Source organism: Spinacia oleracea, chromosome 5 (genome assembly GCF_020520425.1).
Source record: "Spinacia oleracea cultivar Varoflay chromosome 5, BTI_SOV_V1, whole genome shotgun sequence".
NCBI lineage: Eukaryota > Viridiplantae > Streptophyta > Magnoliopsida > Caryophyllales > Amaranthaceae > Spinacia > Spinacia oleracea.
This window is the reverse complement of record NC_079491.1, coordinates 72,251,341-72,274,562: the sequence shown is the minus strand read 5'-3', so window position 1 is coordinate 72,274,562 and position 23,222 is coordinate 72,251,341. Positions and strand designations below refer to the sequence as shown.

The window sequence follows — 23,222 nt, the reverse complement described above, 5'->3', positions numbered from 1 at the left end:
ATTGGACTGCTGCCAAGAATATTCTGAAGTACCTGAAAAGGCACAAAGATGACTTCTTGGTCTATGGTGGAGATGATGAATTAATTGTTAAAGGCTATACGGACGCAAGTTTCCAAACCGACAAAGATGATTTCAGATCACAGTCTGGGTTTGTCTTCTGCCTCAACGGGGGTGCAGTAAGCTGGAAAAGTGCTAAGCAAAGCACCATTGCGGATTCTACAACTGAAGCGGAGTACATTGATGCACATGAAGCAGCAAAGGAAGCTATATGGCTAAGGAAGTTCATAGGTGAACTTGGTGTAGTCCCCTCCATTAAAGGACCAATAGCCCTGTATTGTGATAATAACGGAGCTATTGCACAGGCAAAGGAGCCTAGACACCACCAGAGAGTCAAGCATGTACTTCGTAGATTTCACCTTCTACGAGAGTTCGTTGAAAGAAAAGAAGTCGAGATAAACAAGATTGGAACTGATGACAACATATCAGATCCATTAACTAAACCTCTACCGCAGGCGAAGCACAACTCGTACACTGCAGCTATGGGAATCAAGCATATTGGAGAATGGTTTTGAGATCCCTGTTTAATGTTTTTAAGTTTTAGAGTTTAAATCTTTGTAAAACATTATTGGTTAATCATTCACAATAAATGAAAAGAATTCATTTTTCCATTTAATTTGTGGTTTATTAAATGATGAGTCCCTTCAATTTGACGATATATTCAAGATAGACTGTCAGGACCAGTCCTGTGACTAAGAAATGTCTATCAAGTGAACTTGAAAGTCAAAGGTTGAAAATGGTCCCTGATCGGAGTTTTCTATAAAATTGGACGCATAGAAAACGCTAGACGATTAGAATGCAAGATGACTAGTAGTTCTGTTTCTTGAACTATGTGGACATGGCAATGTCATAATCATTTGCATAGATACTTACTTTGGGAAGACTAGTATCGGACAAGACCTATGAAACTTTACTGTAAGAGATGAAAATCTGTCATAAGTAAATTTCATTAAAATTATTAGACACTAAATCCTCAATACCTGAGTGATTTGAGATTACTTGTTTGAGAACTGGTTGCTTTGACGTTGACCAACCGTCGCACCGTAAAAGGAGGCTATAAAGGCAACGCTCAGGTAATCACCTATCAAACGAAGTCTAATCTCAAGATCGCAAGATTGGGATTGTCCTCCCATAAATCGGGATGAGATGCTTAAAAGTTGTACAAGGCCACTCGGAGAGCTAGAAACTGTGAAATGCATGGCCGTGCTCGGATGAATCATAGGCTATGATTATCTGTTTATTTGATCCGTTGAACTCTGAAACCGAGGAACACCTCTGGACATAATAAGGATGACAACTCTTACCTTATGTTCAAGAGCAAGCATCGAGCGACAAAGGAATTAGGAAATGCACACTTGTCCCTAAGGACAAGTGGGAGACTGAAGGAAATAATGCCCTTGGTCCAAGTATGCATTCTATGTTAAGTCTAATAAATGCGGTTCAGTATTAATTAACAAGTTAATAATTCAGTGAGATCAAGTGAGCTGAATGCCTAGCTAGAGGCCGCTTCAGTTCAAGTGGAATTAATGATATTAATCCACAGCTTACTCTTGACTGAACCCGTAGGGTCACACAAATAGTACGTAAACGGATCAAGTATTTAATGGCATTAAATACTCCATCTATGGATATTCGGAATCGACGGATCTTGGTTTCAGTGGGAGCTGAGATCGTCACAGGCAAGAAATGAATACTCCGGAAACGATGATATTGCCGGAAACGGAAATATGGATCGTATCGGAAATATAAATATTATCCAAGTCGTAGATGTTGCCGGAAACGGAAACATGGTACGTATCGGAAAATATTATCGGAAATGGAAATATTGCCGGAATCGGAAATATTGCCGGAAACGGAAATATTGTCAGAATCGGAAATATTATCGGAATCGGAAAATAATTCCGGAAACGGAAATATTAAATATTTGTTCGAAACGGAAATTGATTCCGGAATCGGAAATATTAAATGTTGTTCGTATCGGAAATGAATTTCGGAATCGGGAATTTAATCGGAAGCGTATCGTACGAATTAGCATCGGACGAGGCCCGCTAGACGAAGGTCCAGCACGAAGCCAGGCCATCGCCCAGCATATTGGAGAATGGCTTTGATGTCTCTGTTTAATGTTTTAAAGTTTTAGAGTTTAAATCTTTGTAAAACATTATTGGTTAATCATTCACAATAAATGAAAAGAATTCATTTTTCCATTTAATTTGTGGTTTATTAAATGATGAGTCCCTTCAATTTGACGATATATTCAAGATAGACTGTCAGGACCAGTCCTGTGACTAAGAAATGTCTATCAAGTGAACTTGAATGTCAAAGGTTGAAAATGGTCCCTAATCGAAGTTTTCTATAAAATTGGACGCATAGAAAACGTTAGACGATTAGAATGCAAGATGACTAGTAGTTCTGTTTCTTGAACTATGTGGACATGGCAATGTCATAATCATTTGCATAGATACTTACTTTGGGAAGACTAGTATCGGACAAGACCTATGAAACTTTACTGTAAGAGATGAAAGTCTGTCATAAGTAAATTTCATTAAATTATTAGACACTAAATCCTCAATACCTGAGTGATTTGACATTACTTGTTTGAGAACTGGTTGCTTTGACGTTGACCAACCGTCGCACCGTAAAAGGAGGCTATAAAGGCAACGCTCAGGTAATCACCTATCAAACGAAGTCTAATCTCAAGATCGCAAGATTGGGATTGTCCTCCCATAAATCGGGATGAGATGCTTAAAAGTTGTACAAGGCCACTCGGAGAGCTATAAACTGTGAAATGCATGGCCGTGCTCGGATGAATCATAGGCTATGATTATCTGTTTATTTGATCAGTTGAACTCTGAAACCGAGGAACACCTCTGGACATAATAAGGATGACAACTCTTACCTTATGTTCAAGAGCAAGCATCGAGCGACAAAGGAATTAGGAAATGCACACTTGTCCCTAAGGACAAGTGGGAGACTGAAGGAAATAATGCCCTTGGTCCAAGTATGCATTCTATGTTAAGTCTAATAAATGCGGTTCAGTATTAATTAACAAGTTAATAATTCAGTGAGATCAAGTGAGCTGAATGCCTAGCTAGAGGCCGCTTCAGTTCAAGTGGAATTAATGATATTAATCCACAGCTTACTCTTGACTGAACCCGTAGGGTCACACAAATAGTACGTAAACGGATCAAGTATTTAATGGCATTAAATACTCTATCTATGGATATTCGGAACCGACGGATCTTGGTTTCAGTGGGAGCTGAGATCGTCACAGGCAAGAAATGAATACTCCGGAAACGATGATATTACCGGAAACGGAAATATGGATCGTATCGGAAATATAAATATTATCCAAGTCGTAGATGTTGCCGGAAACGGAAACATGGTACGTATCGGAAAATATTATCGGAAATGGAAATATTACCAGAATCGGAAATATTGCCGGAAACGGAAATATTGTCAGAATCGGAAATATTACCGGAATCGGAAAATAATTCCGGAAACGGAAATATTAAATATTTGTTCGAAACGGAAATTAATTCCGGAATCGGAAATGTTAAATATTGTTCGTATCGGAAATGAATTCCGGAATCGGAAATTTAATCGGAAGCGTATCGTACGAATAAGCATCGGACGAGGCCTGCCGGACGAGGCCCAGCACGAAGCCAGGCCATCGCCCAGCAAGCCAAGCGCGCCGCACAAACAGCCACGCCAGGCCCAGCGCAAGGCCAGGCCCAGCAGGCCGTGGCAGCGCGCACAGCGCGCGCAGCGCGCGCGGGAGCTGCGTGGGCTTGCAGCTCGCAGGCCTCGCTGCGTGGGCTGCTGCTCGTGCGCACGCATGGGCGGCCCATCGTGGCTGCCGTGTGTGCGTGTGTAAGTGTTTGTGTTCGTGCACGTTTCCTAAAACGTGCAGAGTTCGGTTAATGATTAAATTCCTAATTCTATTTGATAAATTAATTAAATTAGAGTTCTTGTAGGATTCTAGGTTTAATCAATTTGTATCTGAATAGAATTCCAATTCCCTTTCCATACCCCTATAAATATGTGGCCTGGGTTCACAATTTATAATGAGTTTCAAAGTATTCAAAGTGAGTTTTTGAGAGAAAAATTCAGCCACACATCTTGCTCAAAAGTGCCGAAAATTCTAGTACCTTAAGGGCGATTCTAGTTGGTCAATCTTAAGGCGGATCCGGACGTGCTGTGGACTATCTACGGAGGGACGACACTTGGAGTCCTAAAGACTTGTTCTTGTTCGGTTCGGGCGCAGCTAGGGAGGGCACGCAACAAAGAGTATGCATCTAAATTATGCTATATGATTATGTGTAAATAATATGTAATCCTGGGTTAATGGTTGTTTCCGCATGATTTATGTAATATCATATGTATCATAACCTAACAAAGCTGTGGATTAATATCATTAATTCCACTTGAACTGAAGCAGCCTCTAGCTAGGCATTCAGCTCACTTGATCTCACTGAATTATTAACTTGTTAATTAATACTGAACCGCATTTATTAGACTTAATATTATATGCATACTTGGACCAAGGGCACTATTTCCTTCAGTTATGGGTATAATGGGCATCAACAATACAATATGTTTATAACAGTCAAAATAATTTTTTTAATTTACTTTTTAATGGGTGGTTGATAAGCGTATTTTCCGTCGTTGATAGAAAACCACATATGCAAACAATATTTATAAAACCACTTCAACTACCGGCAAGCTGTAAGCAAAGGGATCGTCCCAAAGAAACGGTGAATTATTGAGTTGGAAGTCAATCTAGTTCGATCAAAGATTTGTTTTGAATTGTCACTTTTTAAGAGTCTAAAAACAAATAAAGAACTATGTAAAATTGAATCAAGAAAGGGAAACGTTAGAGAGTCGGGGATAGCCTAGGGAAACCGGGGGAAATCAATTCAACTATTTAGCAATGGTGATCATGCAACGAAATGGTGATTAGGCAAATGGCATCTAAAGACGAACCCGCCACCTCTCGGATAGGGAACGCTAAGCGTCTAATCCACGGAAGAGCTTTCGCCTAATCCTAGACTAAACTAACTAGCATATAATAGGTACCGCCATTTGATCAACACAAGATAGGCCCACAATGTCTTGCCAAACCTATCCTATGGTTCCACGGAAATCTAATCGAATAGCATTTGCAACTACCACTCAACTAGCATGGATTTCCTATCATCAAATCTTATTTAATCACATGAATCAACCAACAATCAATAATCTATTTCCCCTAATTCATCCCCTAGTTTCTCCCCTTTCCCTAACCTAAAACTACTCACTAATCATCCTAACAATCAAGCTATCCATTAGTTCAAAACTAGCTAACATGAAATTAAAGGAGAAGAAGTAGAGAATTGGAAACTCAATTGCACAATCAAATCAAAAACTGAAAATCAAAGTAACAAGCAAAATTGAAATCAAGAACTCAAGGTATGTATTGAGGAATTGCAAAACAATTATCAACTAAGCAAGTGCAAGAATTAAAGAACTAAGAATTCAATTGCATAAAGAAGAGAAGAGTTGAAGAAAATTACTGAATTGATGCTTGGAATTAAAGAGTTTCTCTCTCTAGATTGAAGAACAAAATCACAAAACCTCTAAAATGTATTTCTGAAAATGAAAGCGTTCATTGAAAATAATCAAAATTCCTATTTATACTAAACCCCAAAAATAAGAGATTAAAACTCGAAAACTGAATCCCGCGTAGCCGTGCGAACGGGCAGACCCAGGTGCGATCGCATCGGTGCGATCGTGCTGTGCATCTATGCAAACGGGCCCTGCGACGATTCTTCTCCTTCGTGCCGTGCGAACGTGCCCAACAACCGTGCGATCGCACGGCTGTAACTTTGCTAATTCTCAGAAAATCCTCATGTGCTCGCACAGGAAATCCGTGCGAGCACACAGAAATTCCGTGCGAGGGCGCGCTTCTGCGGTGCGAACGGGCTACATCCCTTGGAGTTCCTGCCTCCTTTTTGCGGATTCGTGCGAACACACACATTCGGGGCACGAGCGCACACACTTCCTTGACTTTGGAGCCAACTTTGTAGACCCGTGCGAGCGCACGTAAATTCCGTGCGATCGCACTGGACCTGCTCGAGCAAATCTCAGCTATTTTCCATCATTTTCAACATTATTACCTGAAAAGCTCAAAGATGGAAAAAGGGAATAAAAATGCAGCAAAACTATATAAAACTATCAAAAAAAACATAATAAAACTCTATAAAATCCTAGCCTAGAGCGACATAAATGCCGCTCATCAGTGGTTGTTCTAGTTGACATTGAATGGGTTATTAACGGCCGTTAATAATGAAACATTAGTTTGGGTATATTTTACAGAGAAATAAGAATATACGGCACAACTTGGAAATTTCAAAACGAATGGGTCCAACGTAGAAAAACTCAATTATGTTAATTTCTTTCGTACGTTTATCCAAGTTATTTAGTCGCATGCGTTTTATTTTGTTTTCGCTGCGTTTTGTCCCGAAAGTATCGGTTATTTCGGGTGTATAGTTCAGTAATTTCGTATACATAACTGTCATAGCCAACCGACCAACACTGTTCGGTTTGTTCATTTGTTAATGAATTGAATTCAACACTCAACTAGTCAACTGCATCATTCTTTCATCTTCGTCGAGTTTTCCCGCGCTCGTTATCCGCCATGTCAGCCATGGCAACAACCTCGTGGATTTCTCTCTCTCATCAGAATCACAGACAAAATATGCTCAATCATAACAACAATCCTTCTTTGTTCTGCAAACCCACTTCAATTACTACTCTGAAATTACCAGATTTCATCTTATCAACCCCTATCAAAGCCTCAGCTGTGCTGAACCAATCAATGTCAACCGAAGTCGCTGACTGTAATCGTAAAATTCGACATTTTTGCGAAGCTGGTAAGCTTTCAGAAGCTGTTGATTTGCTCTGTAGCTCACCAACATCGGAATTGGAGTTGGGAACTTATTGTTTAGTCCTACAACGTTGCGCGGAGCAAAAATCATTGCGCGAGGGTCGTCGAGTTCATTCAGTCATTTCGTCGAACACTTGGCAGGCTGACAGTGTTTTGGGTGCAAAATTAGTGTTTATGTATGTGATTTGTGGGGATTTAGTAGAGGGAAGGAAAATCTTTGATAAAATTGCTAATGAGAAGGTTTACTTGTGGAATATTTTGATCAAAGAGTATTCGAAAGCCGGCGATTTTAAGGAAGGTGTATATTTGTATAACAAAATGAAGGAGTTTGACGTTGAGCCTGATTCCTATACATTTTCTAGTGTTTTAAAGTGTTTTTCTGGATTAGGGGTTCTGAAAGAAGGTGAGAAGGCTCATGGGTGTTTGTTGAAATTGCACTTGGGTGGTAATACTGTGGTAGTGAACTCCCTGATTAGTTTTTATTTCAAGTTTGGGAGGGTTGAAAGTGCACAGAAGCTGTTTGATGAATTGCTTGACCGAGATGTCGTGTCCTGGAATTCTATGATTAGTGGGTATGCATCAAATGGATGTGCATGGAGGGCGATTGAGGTTTTCCAGCAAATGATTTGTGCTGGTGCATCGCCCAACTCAACAACTGTGATTTGTGTTCTTGCAGCTTCTGCAGACATTGCTCTCCTCAGGTTTGGTAAAATGCTTCATGGTTATGCAGTAAAAACTGCTTTTGATCAGGATTTGACTTGTAGCAATACATTACTTGATTTGTATTCGAAATGTGGTGATTTAGATTGTGCTATCCGAGTTTTTGAAAATATGGATGATCGAAATATTGTGTCATGGACTTCCATGATAGGTACATTTGCACAAGAAGGACGTTCTGATGCTGCAGTGAAATTGTTTCATGAAATGGAAAACAAGGGTATTAGACCTGATACCTTTGCTATGACTACTGTGTTAAATGCTTGTGCATCGAGTGGATTGTTGGATGATGGCAAGGAGGCATATGGTTATGTCAAGAAGCACAATATGCAGTCAGATTTATCAGTCTGTAATGCTCTGATGGACATGTATATAAAATGTGGAAGCATGGAGGATGCAGAATTAGTATTCAGTCAGTTGTCTGTGGTAGACACAATCTCCTGGAATACTGTGATTGGTGGTTACACAAAGAATGGTCTTCCCAATGAAGCGCTGAGTTTATTCCTTGAAATGCAACAAGAATTGAAACCTGATGGTGTAACCATGTCCTGCATATTACCAGCTTGTGCAAGTCTGGCTGCTTTGGGATGGGGAAAACAAATTCATGCCTATATACTCAGAAACAGGCATTTTTCTGATCTGTATGTTGCTAATGCACTTGTAGACATGTATGTGAAGTGTGGACAACTGGCTTTTGCCCGTTTGGTATTTGATATGATTCTTATCAAGGACTTGATTTCATGGACAATAATGATTGCCGGATATTGTATTCATGGACTTGGAAGCAAAGCTAGCCTCACCTTTGATGAGATGAGAAATGAAGGGATTGAACCAGACGAGTATTCTTTCACATCTATATTATATGGTTGTGTGCACTCGGGATTGCTTAATGAGGGTAGGAGATTTTATCACATGATGGACAAGGACTTTAATATTGAACTCAGGTTGGAGCATTACATTTGCATGGTTAATCTCCTTGCTAATGCTGGTAGGTTGATAGAAGCATATAAATTCATTGAAAGTATGCCACTGAAGCCTGATGCTGCTGTTTGGGGTGCTCTACTTCAAGGTTGCAGAATACATCATGATGTCAAACTAGCAGAAAAGGTGGCTGAACGTGTCTTTGAGCTTGAACCAGATAACACATTGTACTATATGCTTCTCGGAAACATTTATGAAGAGGCGAAAACATGGGAGAAGGTTAAATGGTTAAAGAAGAGAATTAGCCATCTTGGACTTAAAACAAATCAGGTTTGCAGCTGGATAGAAGTTAAGGGGAAGGTTCAAATATTTTTGGCAGGAAACCCAGCTGCATTCCCAGAGTTCAAAAGGGTAGAAACATTCTTAAAAAAGCTAAGAGCTAGGATGAAGAATGAAAATTACTCTGTAAAGCCAAAATATGCATTGAGTAATGGGGAGGAAATGAAGAAGGAAGCATCAGTTTGTGGACATAGTGAGATATCAGCTGCTGCCTTTGGAGTATTGAGTTCGGCACCAGGGAAGGTCATACGTGTCACAAAGAACTCAAAAGTATGCCACGAATGTCATGAAACAGCTAAATTCATCTCAAAAGCTTGTGGTACAGAAATCGTCTTAAGAGATTCTTTCCGTTTCCACCATTTCAAGGATGCGCATTGTTCTTGTAAAGGTTAATGTTCAGGTAGTTTGTATAAATATCTTAACTGGAAAATGGCTGGGGGGTTAGCTCTTTATCTTCTACTATTAGCCGCTGAACCATATAATATCGTCTTAAGAGATTCTTTCCGTTTCCACCATTTAGCTTTTTATAAACATTAAATTTTGATCAAGAGATAGATGTTTCTTACATTCTTACAGAGTGAAGTGTTTAAACTGTCGTTAATACCAGAATCAGCCTGCGGTTGTAAGCACTGAGGAGCCCTCAATCTTACTTCTAAAAACGTGCAACACTGCAGTTTGGCGTGGAATTAATTGGCACAGAAGTTGGTTTGTGAAAAGATATAATTTGTCTTTCTGCAGTAACAATTATTTGTTTAGATGCTGATGATTGATAGCCTGCCTGGCCTTGCTGGCTCAGTTGTAGGATCACATGAATCTCTTCCTGCCTTCCTGGTGAGTGTTTTTAGTCATGTTGATTACTCTATATTTTAGTAGATATAATATAATCCATTTAGTTGAGAAGTTGAATACGGCCAAATTGTTTATCAATGACAGACTTGTCACATGCCAAATTATACTTGTGATGTTATTGATTCTTAAACAACGTACCTGTTGAGTGTTGACAATTGCTCTGTAATAAACACACACACCCACCAAACCACCACTTAGAAAATTATATCCTACACTCGAGAGCACCATGTTAGAGCAACAATAAGGGGAGACTCTTACTTAGAGGACTCTTAATCTATTTCTTATGACACCTAAGCAACAACTCCAAATAAGAGTCTCCTCTTGAAAATTATGGAAATGGACCAACCCTTAGTCCTTACACCGCTTTTATACTCTCTTGCCCTCTTTTTTTAATTTTATTTTTATGCAAAAACAATGATGTGGCCCAAGCTCTTATTTAGCTCTTACAATCTCCAAATAAGAGACTTCCTTTACACACCTAAGAGCTAGCTCTTATTATTTCTCTCTCCTTAAGAGTCATCTAATAGACCCCCTTATTCATGCTCTTACTGCTCCAGATTAATATACGCCTTGTCAACAAGAATACGATTGAGTCTGAATGAACAATGATCATAATATATATCCATTAGTCCGTAACTAACACGCCATACGTTCAATATGTTTCCGAGTGTAGGAACATATAGATGCATAAAGCGGAATTTCAGAAAACAATTTCCTAACATCTATCACAGGATCTCATGCATAACAATAGTATAGATCAGATTAAGTCGAAAGAATAATCGCCTTTGAAGCGTGTTCTCCCGTTCGTATGCAAGCTTCGAAGATCTTAGAGCCCCACTTGTTGCTCCTCTACTCAGTCCACAAGCACGAATTGAATCCCACGTATGCTAGTACGGAAGAGAACGATCACAATCTGTCTCTTGCTTTGTTTGGGATGTACGGCGTTTAGAGAATGACAGTTAGGGTTTTTGTGTTTTCTTTTTGTGTCAGATATTCAATGAACGTAGTTACTGAATCCCTGACATTATAACTATTATAATGTTTAGGGCTTTTAAGTTAACAAAAAGCCCAACCTTATTTCTCTTAGCAGGCCGGTTGCCATAGGACCTTTTGGGCCCATTCTAATTAGTGCTTATATGTGTGACCTTATAGGATTAATATATTTTAGTTGTTGGTCCAATCAATATTGTCCTACTAATCACATTTATTCTCTAGCAAGCAAATATGATTACTAAAACAATTAATTTATTATCTTCATAATTAATTCCTATTTATATTTAGTAATTGCCGGAAATGTCTAAGGACATAATTCCTTCAATCTCCCACTTGTCCGAAGACAAGAACGCAATGCTAAATTCCTTAAGTCTCTTAATGCCAAAATTTGATAACACACTGTTATTCTCAAATTCTAGTTTCTTGATCGCCGAGTTCGAACTGTTCAAATAAAGATTAACTTTTAATCCCATTCCGCATGGCCATGCAATTTTCAGTTCTTGCTCATCAAGAGGCCCAGACACCATTCCTATCAAATAGGAGGACTTATTCACTCTTGTATGACCATAACTCCCACTCAATTCTTAGCCCACCTGATCACTGCCTTTATAACCTCCTTTTACGGCGCGGCGTTTAACAGCGTCAAAGTTAAACTAATTGTCTCGTGGTTATTAAGACATACTCATGTCTAAGGAATCCACTAAATATAGAATTTTGATTCTACTTTTAGAATCTAGTTAGGTCAAGTCTCAATGCATCAAGTATACATCCATATAATCAATTAGACATCCCTATGTCTCCATAACCCATGGAACTGCACTATCAATTAATTACATGCTAGTCTTCTCATAAATCACTTATGTCCAATTTAGTGATTCATACTAGGGACTTAATAAGTTGTGATTTCAGTTCACTTTATAGGGTTCCATTATCAAAACGTTTTCGATAATCCTATTTGAAAACACAAGTTATTTGGACATTTTATTTAATACTAAACCAAACAATTAAATAAGAATGAACTTTTATTGATAAACATTCAAAGCATAATAAATGTCTTTACAATTGTAAACATAAAGTAAACAAACTAAAGCCATTCTCCCATATGCCTAAGCCCCATAGACCTAGTATGACTCTCATGCTTAGGTTGAGCAAGCGGTTTAGTCAGAGGATCAGCCACGTTATCCTCAGTATGAACCTTGCTTACTTTCACATCCCCTCTTTCAACGATCTCTTGAATAAGATGGAATCTCCTGAGCACATGTTTGGATTTTTGGTGCGATCTGGGTTCCTTGGACTGAGAAATGGCACCATTGTTGTCACAATATAACTCAATGCCATTTTCAATGCTAGGAACTACACCAAGTTCACTAATGAACTTTTTGATCCAAACAGCTTCTTTTGCTGTATCACTTGCTGCAATATACTCAGCCTCTGTTGTAGAATCTGCGATGGTACTCTGCTTAGAACTCTTCCAGCTCACAGCCCCTCCATTTAGACAAAATATGAAACCAGATTGTGATCGGAAATCATCTTTGTCACTTTGGAAGCTTGCATCGGTGTATCCAGTGGCAACCAACTCATCATCTCCACCATAGACCAAGAAATTATCCTTAGTCCTTCTTAAGTACTTAAGGATATTCTTTGCTGCCATCTAGTGCGCCTCTCCTGGGTTTGACTGGTATCTGCTGCACATACTCAAAGCATATGCAACATCCGGTCGAGTGCATACCATGACATACATAATGGACCCTACTGCAGAAGCATAAGGGACATTACTCATGCGCTTGACCTCATCAGGTGTCGAAGGACACTGAGTCTTGCCAAGTGAAATGCCATGTTGCATGGGAATGAAACCTCTTTTGGAGTTTTCCAACTTGAACCTTACAAGAACCTTATCAATATAAGTCTCTTGGCTAAGTCCAACCAGCCTTTTGGATCTATCTCTATGGATCCTTATTCCCAAGATGTACTCAGCTTCTCCTAGGTCTTTCATGGAAAAACAACTTTTAAGCCATTCCTTGACTGACTCAAGCATGGTCTTGTCGTTTCCTATGAGAAGTATGTCATCCACATACAAGACCAGGATAGCAATACTACTCCCACTCAACTTCTTGTATATACAAGATTCCTCTTCATTTCTAAGGAAGCCAAAAGATTTGACTGCCTCATCAAATCTGAGGTTCCAACTCCGGGATGCTTGCTTAAGCCCATAAATGGACTTCTTAAGCTTGCAAACTTTTCTTGGACTGTTTGGATCTTCAAAACCTTGTGGTTGTGTCATGTACACATCCTCTTTCAAGAACCCATTCAAGAAAGCGGTTTTGACGTTCATCTGCCAGATCTCATAGTCATGAAAGGCAGCAATCGCAAGAATTATCCTAATGGATTTCAGCATGGCTACTGGTGAGAAGGTTTCATCATAGTCAATACCATGAATTTGTCTAAAACCTTTTGCCACTAGTCTTGCCTTAAAGACATCAATGTTTCCATCTTTGTCCTTTTTCAGTTTGAAAATCCATTTGCAACCTATGGGTTTAACCCCATCAGGCATAGCAACCAAGTCCCATACTTGATTTTCAAACATCGAATCCATTTCGGATCTCATGGCTTCAAGCCATTTCTCAGAGTCTTGACTCGTCAAAGCATTTGTGTAGCTAGTAGGTTCCTCGTGTTCTAAAATCTCTATTTCAGAACTTTCAGTCAAAAGGAAATCAATATATCTCTTTGACGGAATGACGGTCCTACTAGACCTACGTTGGGGATAGGGGTGTTAATGAGCCGAGCCGAGACCGAGCTTAGGCAAGCTCGGCTCGAGCTCGAAACCTGTGAGCTGCGTCTCGGCTCGAGCTCGAAGCTCGACGAGCCTATAACATTGGGATCGAGCTCGAGCTCGAAATTTTTTAATCAAGCTCGAGCTCGGCTCGAAGCTCGGTTCGAAGTTCGAAGCTCGAAGCTCGGCTCGAAGTACCTGTTATCCTGCAGCCTTAACACAACTACACAACAATGATATGTAATTTAACAATCTGTTTTCAACCTGTTTTCCAGTCTTTATATAGCCTAAAACAAAAAATGTCTTACCCAAAATAACTAAAAATACAAATTTAACATTCAAACAATAAAATTTGGTCTCAAATTCAAATGTAAAATTAATAAAATGATACATGATTCATCAATACAACATAATCCACAATAATCGACTATTTAACAAATTAACACCTAAAAATTGACCATAAATCCAGAATAAACGGCTATTTCCCCCCAAAAACAGAGTCAGAAAACATTACTCAAACACCAAATGAATAAGATTTGCAGATACTACTATACTAGTACAAAACATATATTACTCCATATAAATTAACTTCCTAAGAAAAAATAAGAGAGAGAATGATTTACCAGCCATGGATAGAGGCGGGTCGACGGTCGACGGATCTCTTAGAGTCGTGAGTCGTCGATCGTCGGAGGTGGAAACGTGAAATAGCTAGACAAGAAATTGGGTGTGCCGTCGGCTAGGGTTCTTGCGTGAGTGTGAAAATCTGAGGTAGTGCGAAAATGTGAGGCTGAGATTTGAGAAATGAGGAGTATAAGTGACTTTTAGTTATTTTGTTTAAATGATTATTTTTTTTAGTCCCAAATCCCAATTCCCAAAAGTCCATATATTTGTACTTTGTAGTTTTATACGATGTATCTAGAAATCTAGACATTAGTAGCTTTGTAAATAATCATTATTTTGGTAAAATTATTTTATATTAAATTATTTTACAAATATTAATATTTTAAAAAAACTCGAGCTTGCTCACGAGCTTTCAAGCCGAGCCAAGGGTAGCTCGGGCTTGGCTCGTTAAGATCTCGAGCCGAACCCGAGCTCGAGTCGAGCCCGCTCGAGCCGAGCTTTGACCGAGCTTTGACGAGCCGAACATCGAGTAGTTCACGAGCAGGCTCGGCTCATTTACACCCCTAGTTGGGGAACAACAGGAGAAGTTTCCACCTCATTAGGTTGAGGGACTTCGCATGGATTATCTCCAAGTGGGACGGTAGAAGGCGCATGAATGGAATGCACCGCCTCCTGAGCATTTTCATGCTGGGTCGTCTCTGACGAGGTGTGAACCTCATCCATTTGTTGCTCATCTCGAATTTCTTCGAGATATACATTACTCCCACTTGTTTTTCTGGAAATAAACTCCTTTTCCAAAAAGACACCATCGCGAGCAATAAACACTTTGTTTTCGCTTTGGTTGTAGAAGTAATATCCCTTAGTCTGTTTTGGGTAACCCACAAAGGACACTTATCGGACTTGGGTGAAAGCTTATCAGAAAGTAAACGTTTTACATAAACTTCACAACCCCATGTCCTTAGAAAAGACAATTTTAGAACTTTTCCAGTCCACATCTCATATGGCGTCTTTTCTACTGCTTTGGACGGAGCTCTGTTGAGTGTGAATGCCGTTGTTTCAAGCGCAAATCCCCAAAATGAGGCAGGAAGGTTAGCAAGACTCATCATGGACCGAACCATATCTAATAGAGTTCGGTTCCTTCTTTCGGAAACCCCATTCAATTGTGGTGTCCCTGGTGGAGTCAATTGCGAAAGTATTCCACAATCTTTCAAATGATCACCAAACTCTTGAGATAAATATTCACCACCACGATCGGATCGCAATGCTTTAATTTTCTTTCCAAGTTGGTTTTGTACTTCATTTTGGAATTCCTTGAACTTTTCAAAGGATTCCGACTTATGCCGCATGAGGTAAACATATCCAAATCTGCTCACATCATCAGTAAAAGTAATTAAATACCCGTACCCTCCCCTAGCCAAAGTACTCATAGGTCCGCATACATCAGTATGTATGAGGGCTAAAAGATCATTGGCCCTTTCACTTGAGCCTGTGAAAGGAGACTTTGTCATTTTCCCCATTAAGCAAAACTCACATACTTCAAATGATTCAAAATCAAATGATTTGAGAATTCCATCCTTATGAATTAAGTTTCTCTACGCTTTGAGCTTATGTGGCCTAATCGACAATGCCATAGGTAAGTAGGGTTCAAATCATTTGGTTTGTGTTTCTTGTTTTCTATGTGATAGATATGGTTTTGTAAGTCTAGTACATACAAACCATTTGATAATTTAGCAGAGACATAGAACATACCATTCAAATATGCTGAACAACAATTATTCATAATTTGAAATGAAAAACCTTCCGAATCCAAAATCGGAATAGAAATTATGTTCTTGGTAATAACTGGAACGTAATAACAATTATAAAGTTCTAATATTAAACCAGAAGGCAAGCGTAAACTATAATCTCCTACAGCTAAAGCAGCAACTCTTGCTCCATTGCCTACTCGGAGATCCACTTCGCCTTTGCTCAAGCTCCTACTTCTTTTTAGTCCCTGCACATTACCAATAATGTGAGATCCATAAGCGGTATCAAATACCCAAGAAGCAGTTGTAGCTAAATTAACTTCTATGATATAGATACCTGAAATTGAAGCACCAGTCTTCTTTTCCTCCAGATACTTGGGGCAGTTCCTCTTCCAATGACCAATCTTGTGGCAGTGGTAGCACTCATGTTGAGCAGCTACCTTAGCCTTTGGAGTGGCCTTTGTCTTGGTTGAAGAGTTCTCATTGGCAACTACCTTGCCCTTGTTCTTCTTCATGGGAGCCCCTTTCTTCTTGAACTGCTTACCTTTACTAACCATTAGAACATCCTTATGTTTAGGTTTACTTGGTAAGTTTCTCTCAGCCTGAATTAGTGAACCATGCAACTCTTGCAGGGTAGCCTCCCCTCCTTGCATGTAGAAGTTCAACTTAAAGTTATGAAAATCTTCAGGCAAGGATCTGATGACTATGTCAGTTGCCAGGTCCTTAGGATAAGGGAAGCCCAATTTCTCCATGGTCTGAAAATGTCCAATCAAATCGAACACATGCGGACCAACGGGCTTCCCCTCTTCTAGCTTGGAATCCAGAAGTTTGCAGTTTGCTTCAAATCTCTTCAATCTAGCATTTTTCTGAAACAAAGTTTTCAGTTGCTAGATTATGCTGTAGGCATCCAGACCATCAAAACGTTTTTGATACTCTGGTTCCATGCAAGCAAGCATCAAGCATGTTACTTGCAGGGAGTTATCCTCTAGAGTTTGTCTAGCTCGCCTTTGAGCTGCAGTAGCATTTTCTGGCAGGGGTTCAGGGAGAGGATTGTCAAGAACACTTTCTTTTCCTTCCGCTCTGAGAACAATTCTCACAGCCATTTGCCATTGTAGGAAGTTTGTAGCATTCAGTTTGTCTTTTTCAATTAGAGGGCGCAAGTTAAAAGTAGAGTTGTTTGCACCAGACATGATAACTACAATAAAAAGTAAAGCAAGATTCAATATAATGTTTATCAAAAGTAGCAATTAAACAAATTCAATTCACTACTACCCTTTATTCAAAATTAGAAGTCCCCATTGAATAAAGAATTAACCAAGATCCCCTCCCACTACAATCAAACGGACTTTGGCCCTGCTACTTTAATTTATAGTATTCGAGGTAAGTAAACATTTTACTAATTATAACTAATTATAACTCTTGGTAGACAGGTTAACAACTCTTTGTATTTTCCTATCTCTTAGCTTCAAAACCCAAAACTTTGTCTTTTGGTAGTTTTGTTGAGTTAAACCAAACATTAACATGTAAGTTTCAAAAAACCTACCCTACTATCCCCGGAATTATAAGCAACACCCTGCTTTGGCAGAACCTATTACTCATGATCTAAGGCTTTATAGGTGTTGTATGGAAAAGCACTTAAACTCAATATTATTTTGGGACCTAAGTTTACTATGTTGGTTAATTAAAAGTGAACACATCGCTTTAAATAACCACATACATAAACTCAATAAGCATTTTAAGGCAATATAAAATACATAAAAATTAAATGTGATCCTAGTATGGCCCCTAAAAAATAAGCTCAAATCTTCTTGGGTTCCTGTTCATCTTTCTTGGATCTCCATCCTTGAATTTCGGATTGAACCTGCTTACTCCATCGAGCTCATAATACGAACTTTATAATCTAATTTAAACTTTTAAATTAAATTACAATAATACAGAACGATGCGCAGATCGTATTTCAAAACATACAAGAATACAAAACGATACGCGGATCGTATTTTCTATCCTATTTTGGGCCATACTAGTCACTTGCCTGTAACAAAATATCATATATATTCCATACACGCATATAATATCAAACTATATTAAACAAAAATTATTTACTTATTAATTGTTAATAAGCAAATAGCATTTCCAAAATAATTATAAAAACTTAAACAATTTAAGTTTAACATTATTTATGAAACTTTATTATTTTAATTCAATTACTATTTAAATATGGCTAGAATAATCGTATTAATCAAGAATTTGCATTTAAAGAAACATATTAATTTATGCTCAACTTAGAAAATCATATTTTTCAAAAAAAAATATTTCCAAAATTACCAAACTGATTTTTGGGAAATTTATTCAATTTATAAAGGTTGATTTGGGAAACTTTTCCAATTTGGACCTTGATTAGGAAAATCAGATTTTCCTTTTAATGCACTGTGAAAACGATTTTCAAAATTCCCTTTTCTTTTTTTCTTTTTTTTTAATTTGAATGAAGAACAAAGCAGGAACAGTAACATTTCAAAACAGCTTCATCGCCGGCCAGCAGCCACCAGGGCCGCCGACCAGCTTCCACGGGAAGGACCCAGCCACGCCGCCCGACCCATCTACCAGCAACTGCCGGCAGCAAGACCGGCGTCGGCGTCGTGGCCAGCACAGCAGCAACCGAACAGCAGCGATGCTGGCTGCTCTTCCGCTGCGACGATAATCGACTGCCGCCCTGATAACCGCCGGAACACGGCCCTAATTCACCCCCCACCGTGGCTCCATCATCGGAGGTGGGCCTTCCAGCCATGGGGTTTGTTCTTTTAATTTGTGTAACAATTACCTAAATTAAATTAATCTTTAATCAACTTTTGTTAAAGATTAACAAAATTAATTAGGTGAGATAATCCGAAAATTATGGCAGAAAATTTGAATAATTTAACAAAATTAAAACTGAATTTTAGGTTTGTTAAAAGTTAGATTTCAATTAGAATCTTTATTCAAATTAAATCTAACAAGAATTCAAAATTTAGGGCATAATTATCTCATTTTATTCAAATAATTCAGAAAAATAACAATTATAATCCGAAAAATTCGAATTAAATTATTAGGCGGTTCTATTGAATTTTCATAACAAATAAAATCAAAAATTTTAATTGTTATCCTTAAATTTTATGATTAATCGAATTAAACATAAAAATTAACCAAATTCAATAATTAATATACAAAAATTCCGAAAGTTAGTTAAAAAATTACCAAAAACTTTCGGCTGTTGTATAAAAATTAAGGGATAATCAGTAGATTTATTTAACTAATTAAAAATCAAATATTTAATTGTTAACAAATTATTTCCATGATTAATCTTATTAACCAATAAATAATTTAAAATCTGACGAATTTAATTTTAAAAAATCCGAAATTTATTTTGTGATATTAACTGTTAATTTCGACCCTGTGATAAAAATTTCGGAATTTTATAAATTTATTTTGAGCAAAAAATAATTAAATCACGATTTAATGATTCCAAACAATTAATATCATATATTAATTTTGCAAATTCAAGCCATAAATAAATCTTCCCTTAATTGAATCAAAATAATAATGTTGCATACAATCATGATCATAAAATATTATGCAAGAGGCTAAAACTGATACCACTGTAGGAACATATAGATGCATAAAGCGGAATTTCAGGAAACAATTTCCTAACATCTATCACAGGATCTCATGCATAACAATAGTATAGATCAGATTAAGTCGAAAGAATAATCACCTTTGAAGCGTGTTCTCCCGTTCGTATGCAAGCTTCGAAGATCTTAGAGCCCCACTTGTTGCTCCTCTACTCAGTCCACAAGCACGAATTGAATCCCACGTATGCTAGTACGGAAGAGAACGATCACAATCTGTCTCTTGCTTTGTTTGGGATGTACGGCGTTTAGAGAATGACAGTTAGGGTTTTTGTGTTTTCTTTTTGTGTCAGATATTCAATGAACGTAGTTACTGAATCCCTGACATTATAACTATTATAATGTTTAGGGCTTTTAAGTTAACACAAAGCCCAACCTTATTTCTCTTAGCAGGCCGGTTGCCATAGGACCTTTTGGGCTCATTCCAATTAGTGCTTATATGTGTGACCTTATAGGATTAATATATTTTAGTTGTAGGTCCAATCAATATTGTCCTACTAATCACATTTATTCTCTAGCAAGCAAATATGATTACTAAAATAATTAATTTATTATCTTCATAATTAATTCTTATTTATATTTAGTAATTGCCGGAAATGTCTAAGGACATAATTCCTTCACCGAGAGTATCATATATGTATATAAAAGTCCATGAACAATCTTTGCAAATTGCAAGTGTTCAAGAGAGAATAAAGGATTATAGGCCGGCAAAGCAATGAGCAGAACGGAAAGGAAAGGGGCAGAACACACAAGGGAATAACATAAAAAACTATAATTTATTAGTGTTAAGGTGTAAAAGGAATCGAATTAGGGAATTTTTTTTAGGGCTTTTTAGCTTTTAGTGCATGGACCTCTAGCATAAAGATCCTCTTCATAGATCTCCATTCTTTTTGGTATTTAAGAATATTGCATTCCCCAATTTATAGTAACGTACATACTAGTTCAACCTTTTAAAAATATTGTATAATGTACTTGTAGTAAAGTACAAAACAATTTAGTTATGTTAGCATTAACCAGTATGGTTTTTGTTGATGTCAACTAACTTAGGCTTTATTCTCTTCACATGGTTTATTCTGGTCTAATGTTTTTGTGTTTTTTTTTTCTTTTTTTATAGTCTGGTGTTTAAATTCCGTGTATACAGTTTGGGCCACATAGCAAAACTCAAGATTTGAAGACATACTTAGCAAGAAAGAAAGGGAGAACTTTGCCAGAGAGCAAAGAAACATAAAAATGATTGATACAAAAAGAAACTTCTGACCTTGAGTATACTTTTACTTGATTACTTCAAATCTACATTAACCAATAAAATTAATGGTAATAATTATGGACCCTGTGATTTTGGACAACCCCAGCTAGGCAACAACCATAATTTTTTTTTTTTGATATTTTTCTCTTCCCCCTATAACAAGCACCAATAATTATGCAGCCATTATCTCGACATTTACTATATGATCAAGATTTACTACCAATTCTGTGCTGGCAATTTCATAATAATAATAATATAAAATAATACAAAAATAAAATAAAAATAATCACACCAATGTGGAAAAAAAAGAAAAGGAAAAATAAAAAAACTACCTCCCCTGCAACAATTTGCCAATCTTCTCTTTGCAAATTGGCAATGTATAATGCTACATAACAAAAAAAAAAGACCCCTTTTTTCTCTTTGTTCAAATTAACAATTTTTCAATAACTTAATCTAACCTAATAATAATGATAATAAAATAATAATAATAACAAACCTAATTAATCTCTAAAATTATCATGCACACTTCCTTGATAATAGGATTAGGAAAATAATTAAGAAAACAATAGAAGAAAGAGCAATAGCAACACCAAGAACAACCTTATTAGGACCGTGGTGTCCACCACCCTTCTGGCTAGTGGCATCTTCAGAAGTGCTATCTTCGTCACCGTCATCGTCGTCGCCGCCACCACTATCATCGCCAGAACTCGACTTCGCTGGAGGCGACATTGGCAAACCATTCTTATCACAGGGAGAAATACCAAGCTTCACCTTGGAAGAGAGTGTGGTACGATTGTAACACAAATTGGCATTATCCCCAATCCTAAAAACCACTAATCTCTTAATAAATGACGCATTGAAGGGCATTATCCCTTGAAAATTATTCTTCTCGAGATTCAAATATTTCAAACCTTTCATATCACCTAGGAATTTGGGGATACTCCCATTGAATTGATTTGAGCTCAGATCAAGTGAAACCAAAGAGGGTATTGATACAAGAGATTCCGGGATCGGACCAGAAAGCGAATTCGACGAAACAGAGAGGTTTCTAAGCTCAATGAGGTCACCAATGGAGGTGGGCAACTCACCAGTTAGCTGATTTGAGGATAAATTGAGGTAAACCAAGTTCTCTAGCTCAGTCATTGAGCTGTGTATCTTTCCTTTAAGATGGTTTCCGGATAAATCAATATGCGAAACGTTTGAATTCCATGATTTTCCAGGCAAATTCCCGGTGAGATTGCTGCGAGAAAGGACGACTTTGTTCACCTTTTTGAGGTGAGCTAGTATAATGACAGGGCCACTGGCTTTTATTGGGACATCACTAACAGTAAGATCTGTGACATTCACCAATCTACTCAGCCAAACTCCGGTGAGTTTTCTCAGACTGTTAATGCAAGTGAATGTTTTTATATTCAAGGCGAGTTCCGAAGGGAATGTGACTGGGGCGGCCGGACAGTCGATGAACTGGAGATCTTGGAGTGTGGAGAGTGATTTGAGGGCGGTGATGGAGAGGGAGACGTCATCGGAGCAGTTAATGAGGCGGAGCGAGAGGAGGTGGCGGAAGGGTTTGGAGGTGTCGCAGTGGATGGCATTGTGGTTTGAGCATGGGTCTTTGGTGGTGGGGAGGTTGAGAGATTGGAGAGCTCTTAGTTGTTTTGGGTCAAGAGTTGAGGATATGGTGGTTGAAGGGGCGGAAGAGGGTGGTTGAGTGGGGGAAATGGGTGGAGATAGGGTGTGTATTGGGTGGGAGTTAAGGAGGAGAAGGGTGAAGAAGAGGAGGAGAAATGGTGTTTTCTCCATAGAAGAGATTGAGAAATAAATTGAGTTTTTGAGAGTTTTATTTTGGGGGTAATTGAATAAATAAAGTTGGATTTTTGGAGAAGGGAATTTATGTGATGTGGTATGGATTGGAGATTTTGGGAGAAGAATACCAAAATTGCCCTTTGGAAGAGTTTGGAGGGTATATAGTTTTGAATTTGGCTTAACTTGTGTTAGTCTCATTAATGCCTGTTTTTTCTCCTCATGTTAGCTCTAACTAAAAGTAGGTGGTTATATTAGGAAAAGATTGACCGTTGTGATTTTGTGAACTTAATGCGAAGCTAACATGGTCTACATGGATGATGGTGAATGTCAATGGATTGGAATAGAGCTGTCAAAACAGGTTATCAGGTAGGATCTGGGTCCGAGTCGGGTCATCTTGGGTAATGAACAAGTCAGGTAGTGTCGGGTCACTTTATCATTCAGGCGCAGGTCAGGTTCGGTCGTGTAGGTTTTCAGTTGTGTCATGTCGGGATTTTTTTTTCTCATTTTGGGTACAAGTCCGGTTACGGTCGAGTCATGAGTTTGAGTCTTATATAGTCGGGCTTAGGTCTTATAT

General features: G+C 38.2%; 3 protein-coding genes across 3 annotated transcripts; 1 reads left to right on the top strand and 2 right to left on the bottom strand.

Annotated features, from left to right (window-relative positions):
• Positions 1 to 6,545: 6,545 nt before the first annotated feature.
• On the top strand, positions 6,546 to 9,534 carry LOC110792368 (pentatricopeptide repeat-containing protein DOT4, chloroplastic). The gene has a single exon (XM_021997168.2). It carries the CDS (start codon positions 6,734 to 6,736, stop codon positions 9,350 to 9,352), a length of 2,619 nt encoding a protein of 872 aa, XP_021852860.1. The 5' UTR covers positions 6,546 to 6,733; the 3' UTR covers positions 9,353 to 9,534.
• A 6,409-nt stretch (positions 9,535 to 15,943) lies between these two features.
• On the bottom strand, positions 15,944 to 20,924 carry LOC130461023 (uncharacterized). Its single transcript, XM_056828894.1, has 3 exons — positions 19,686 to 20,924; positions 16,275 to 17,132; positions 15,944 to 16,185 (listed from the first exon to the last, which is right to left on the bottom strand). Exons 2-3 carry the CDS (start codon positions 16,687 to 16,689, stop codon positions 16,169 to 16,171), a joined length of 432 nt encoding a protein of 143 aa, XP_056684872.1. The 5' UTR covers positions 16,690 to 17,132; positions 19,686 to 20,924; the 3' UTR covers positions 15,944 to 16,168.
• A 133-nt stretch (positions 20,925 to 21,057) lies between these two features.
• LOC110792369 (receptor-like protein 51) lies at positions 21,058 to 22,741 on the bottom strand. Its single transcript, XM_021997169.2, has one exon. The coding sequence runs from the start codon at positions 22,643 to 22,645 to the stop codon at positions 21,362 to 21,364; it is 1,284 nt and encodes a 427-aa protein (XP_021852861.1). The 5' UTR covers positions 22,646 to 22,741; the 3' UTR covers positions 21,058 to 21,361.
• Between the last annotated feature and the right edge of the window lie 481 nt (positions 22,742 to 23,222).

Excerpts from the sequence above, each read along its gene's own strand:
- LOC110792368 (XM_021997168.2), top strand. The coding sequence starts at position 6,734 with ATGTCAGCCATGGCAACAACCTCGTGGATTTCTCTCTCTCATCAGAAT.
- LOC130461023 (XM_056828894.1), bottom strand. The coding sequence starts at position 16,689 with ATGGAGAAATTGGGCTTCCCTTATCCTAAGGACCTGGCAACTGACATA.
- LOC110792369 (XM_021997169.2), bottom strand. The coding sequence starts at position 22,645 with ATGGAGAAAACACCATTTCTCCTCCTCTTCTTCACCCTTCTCCTCCTT.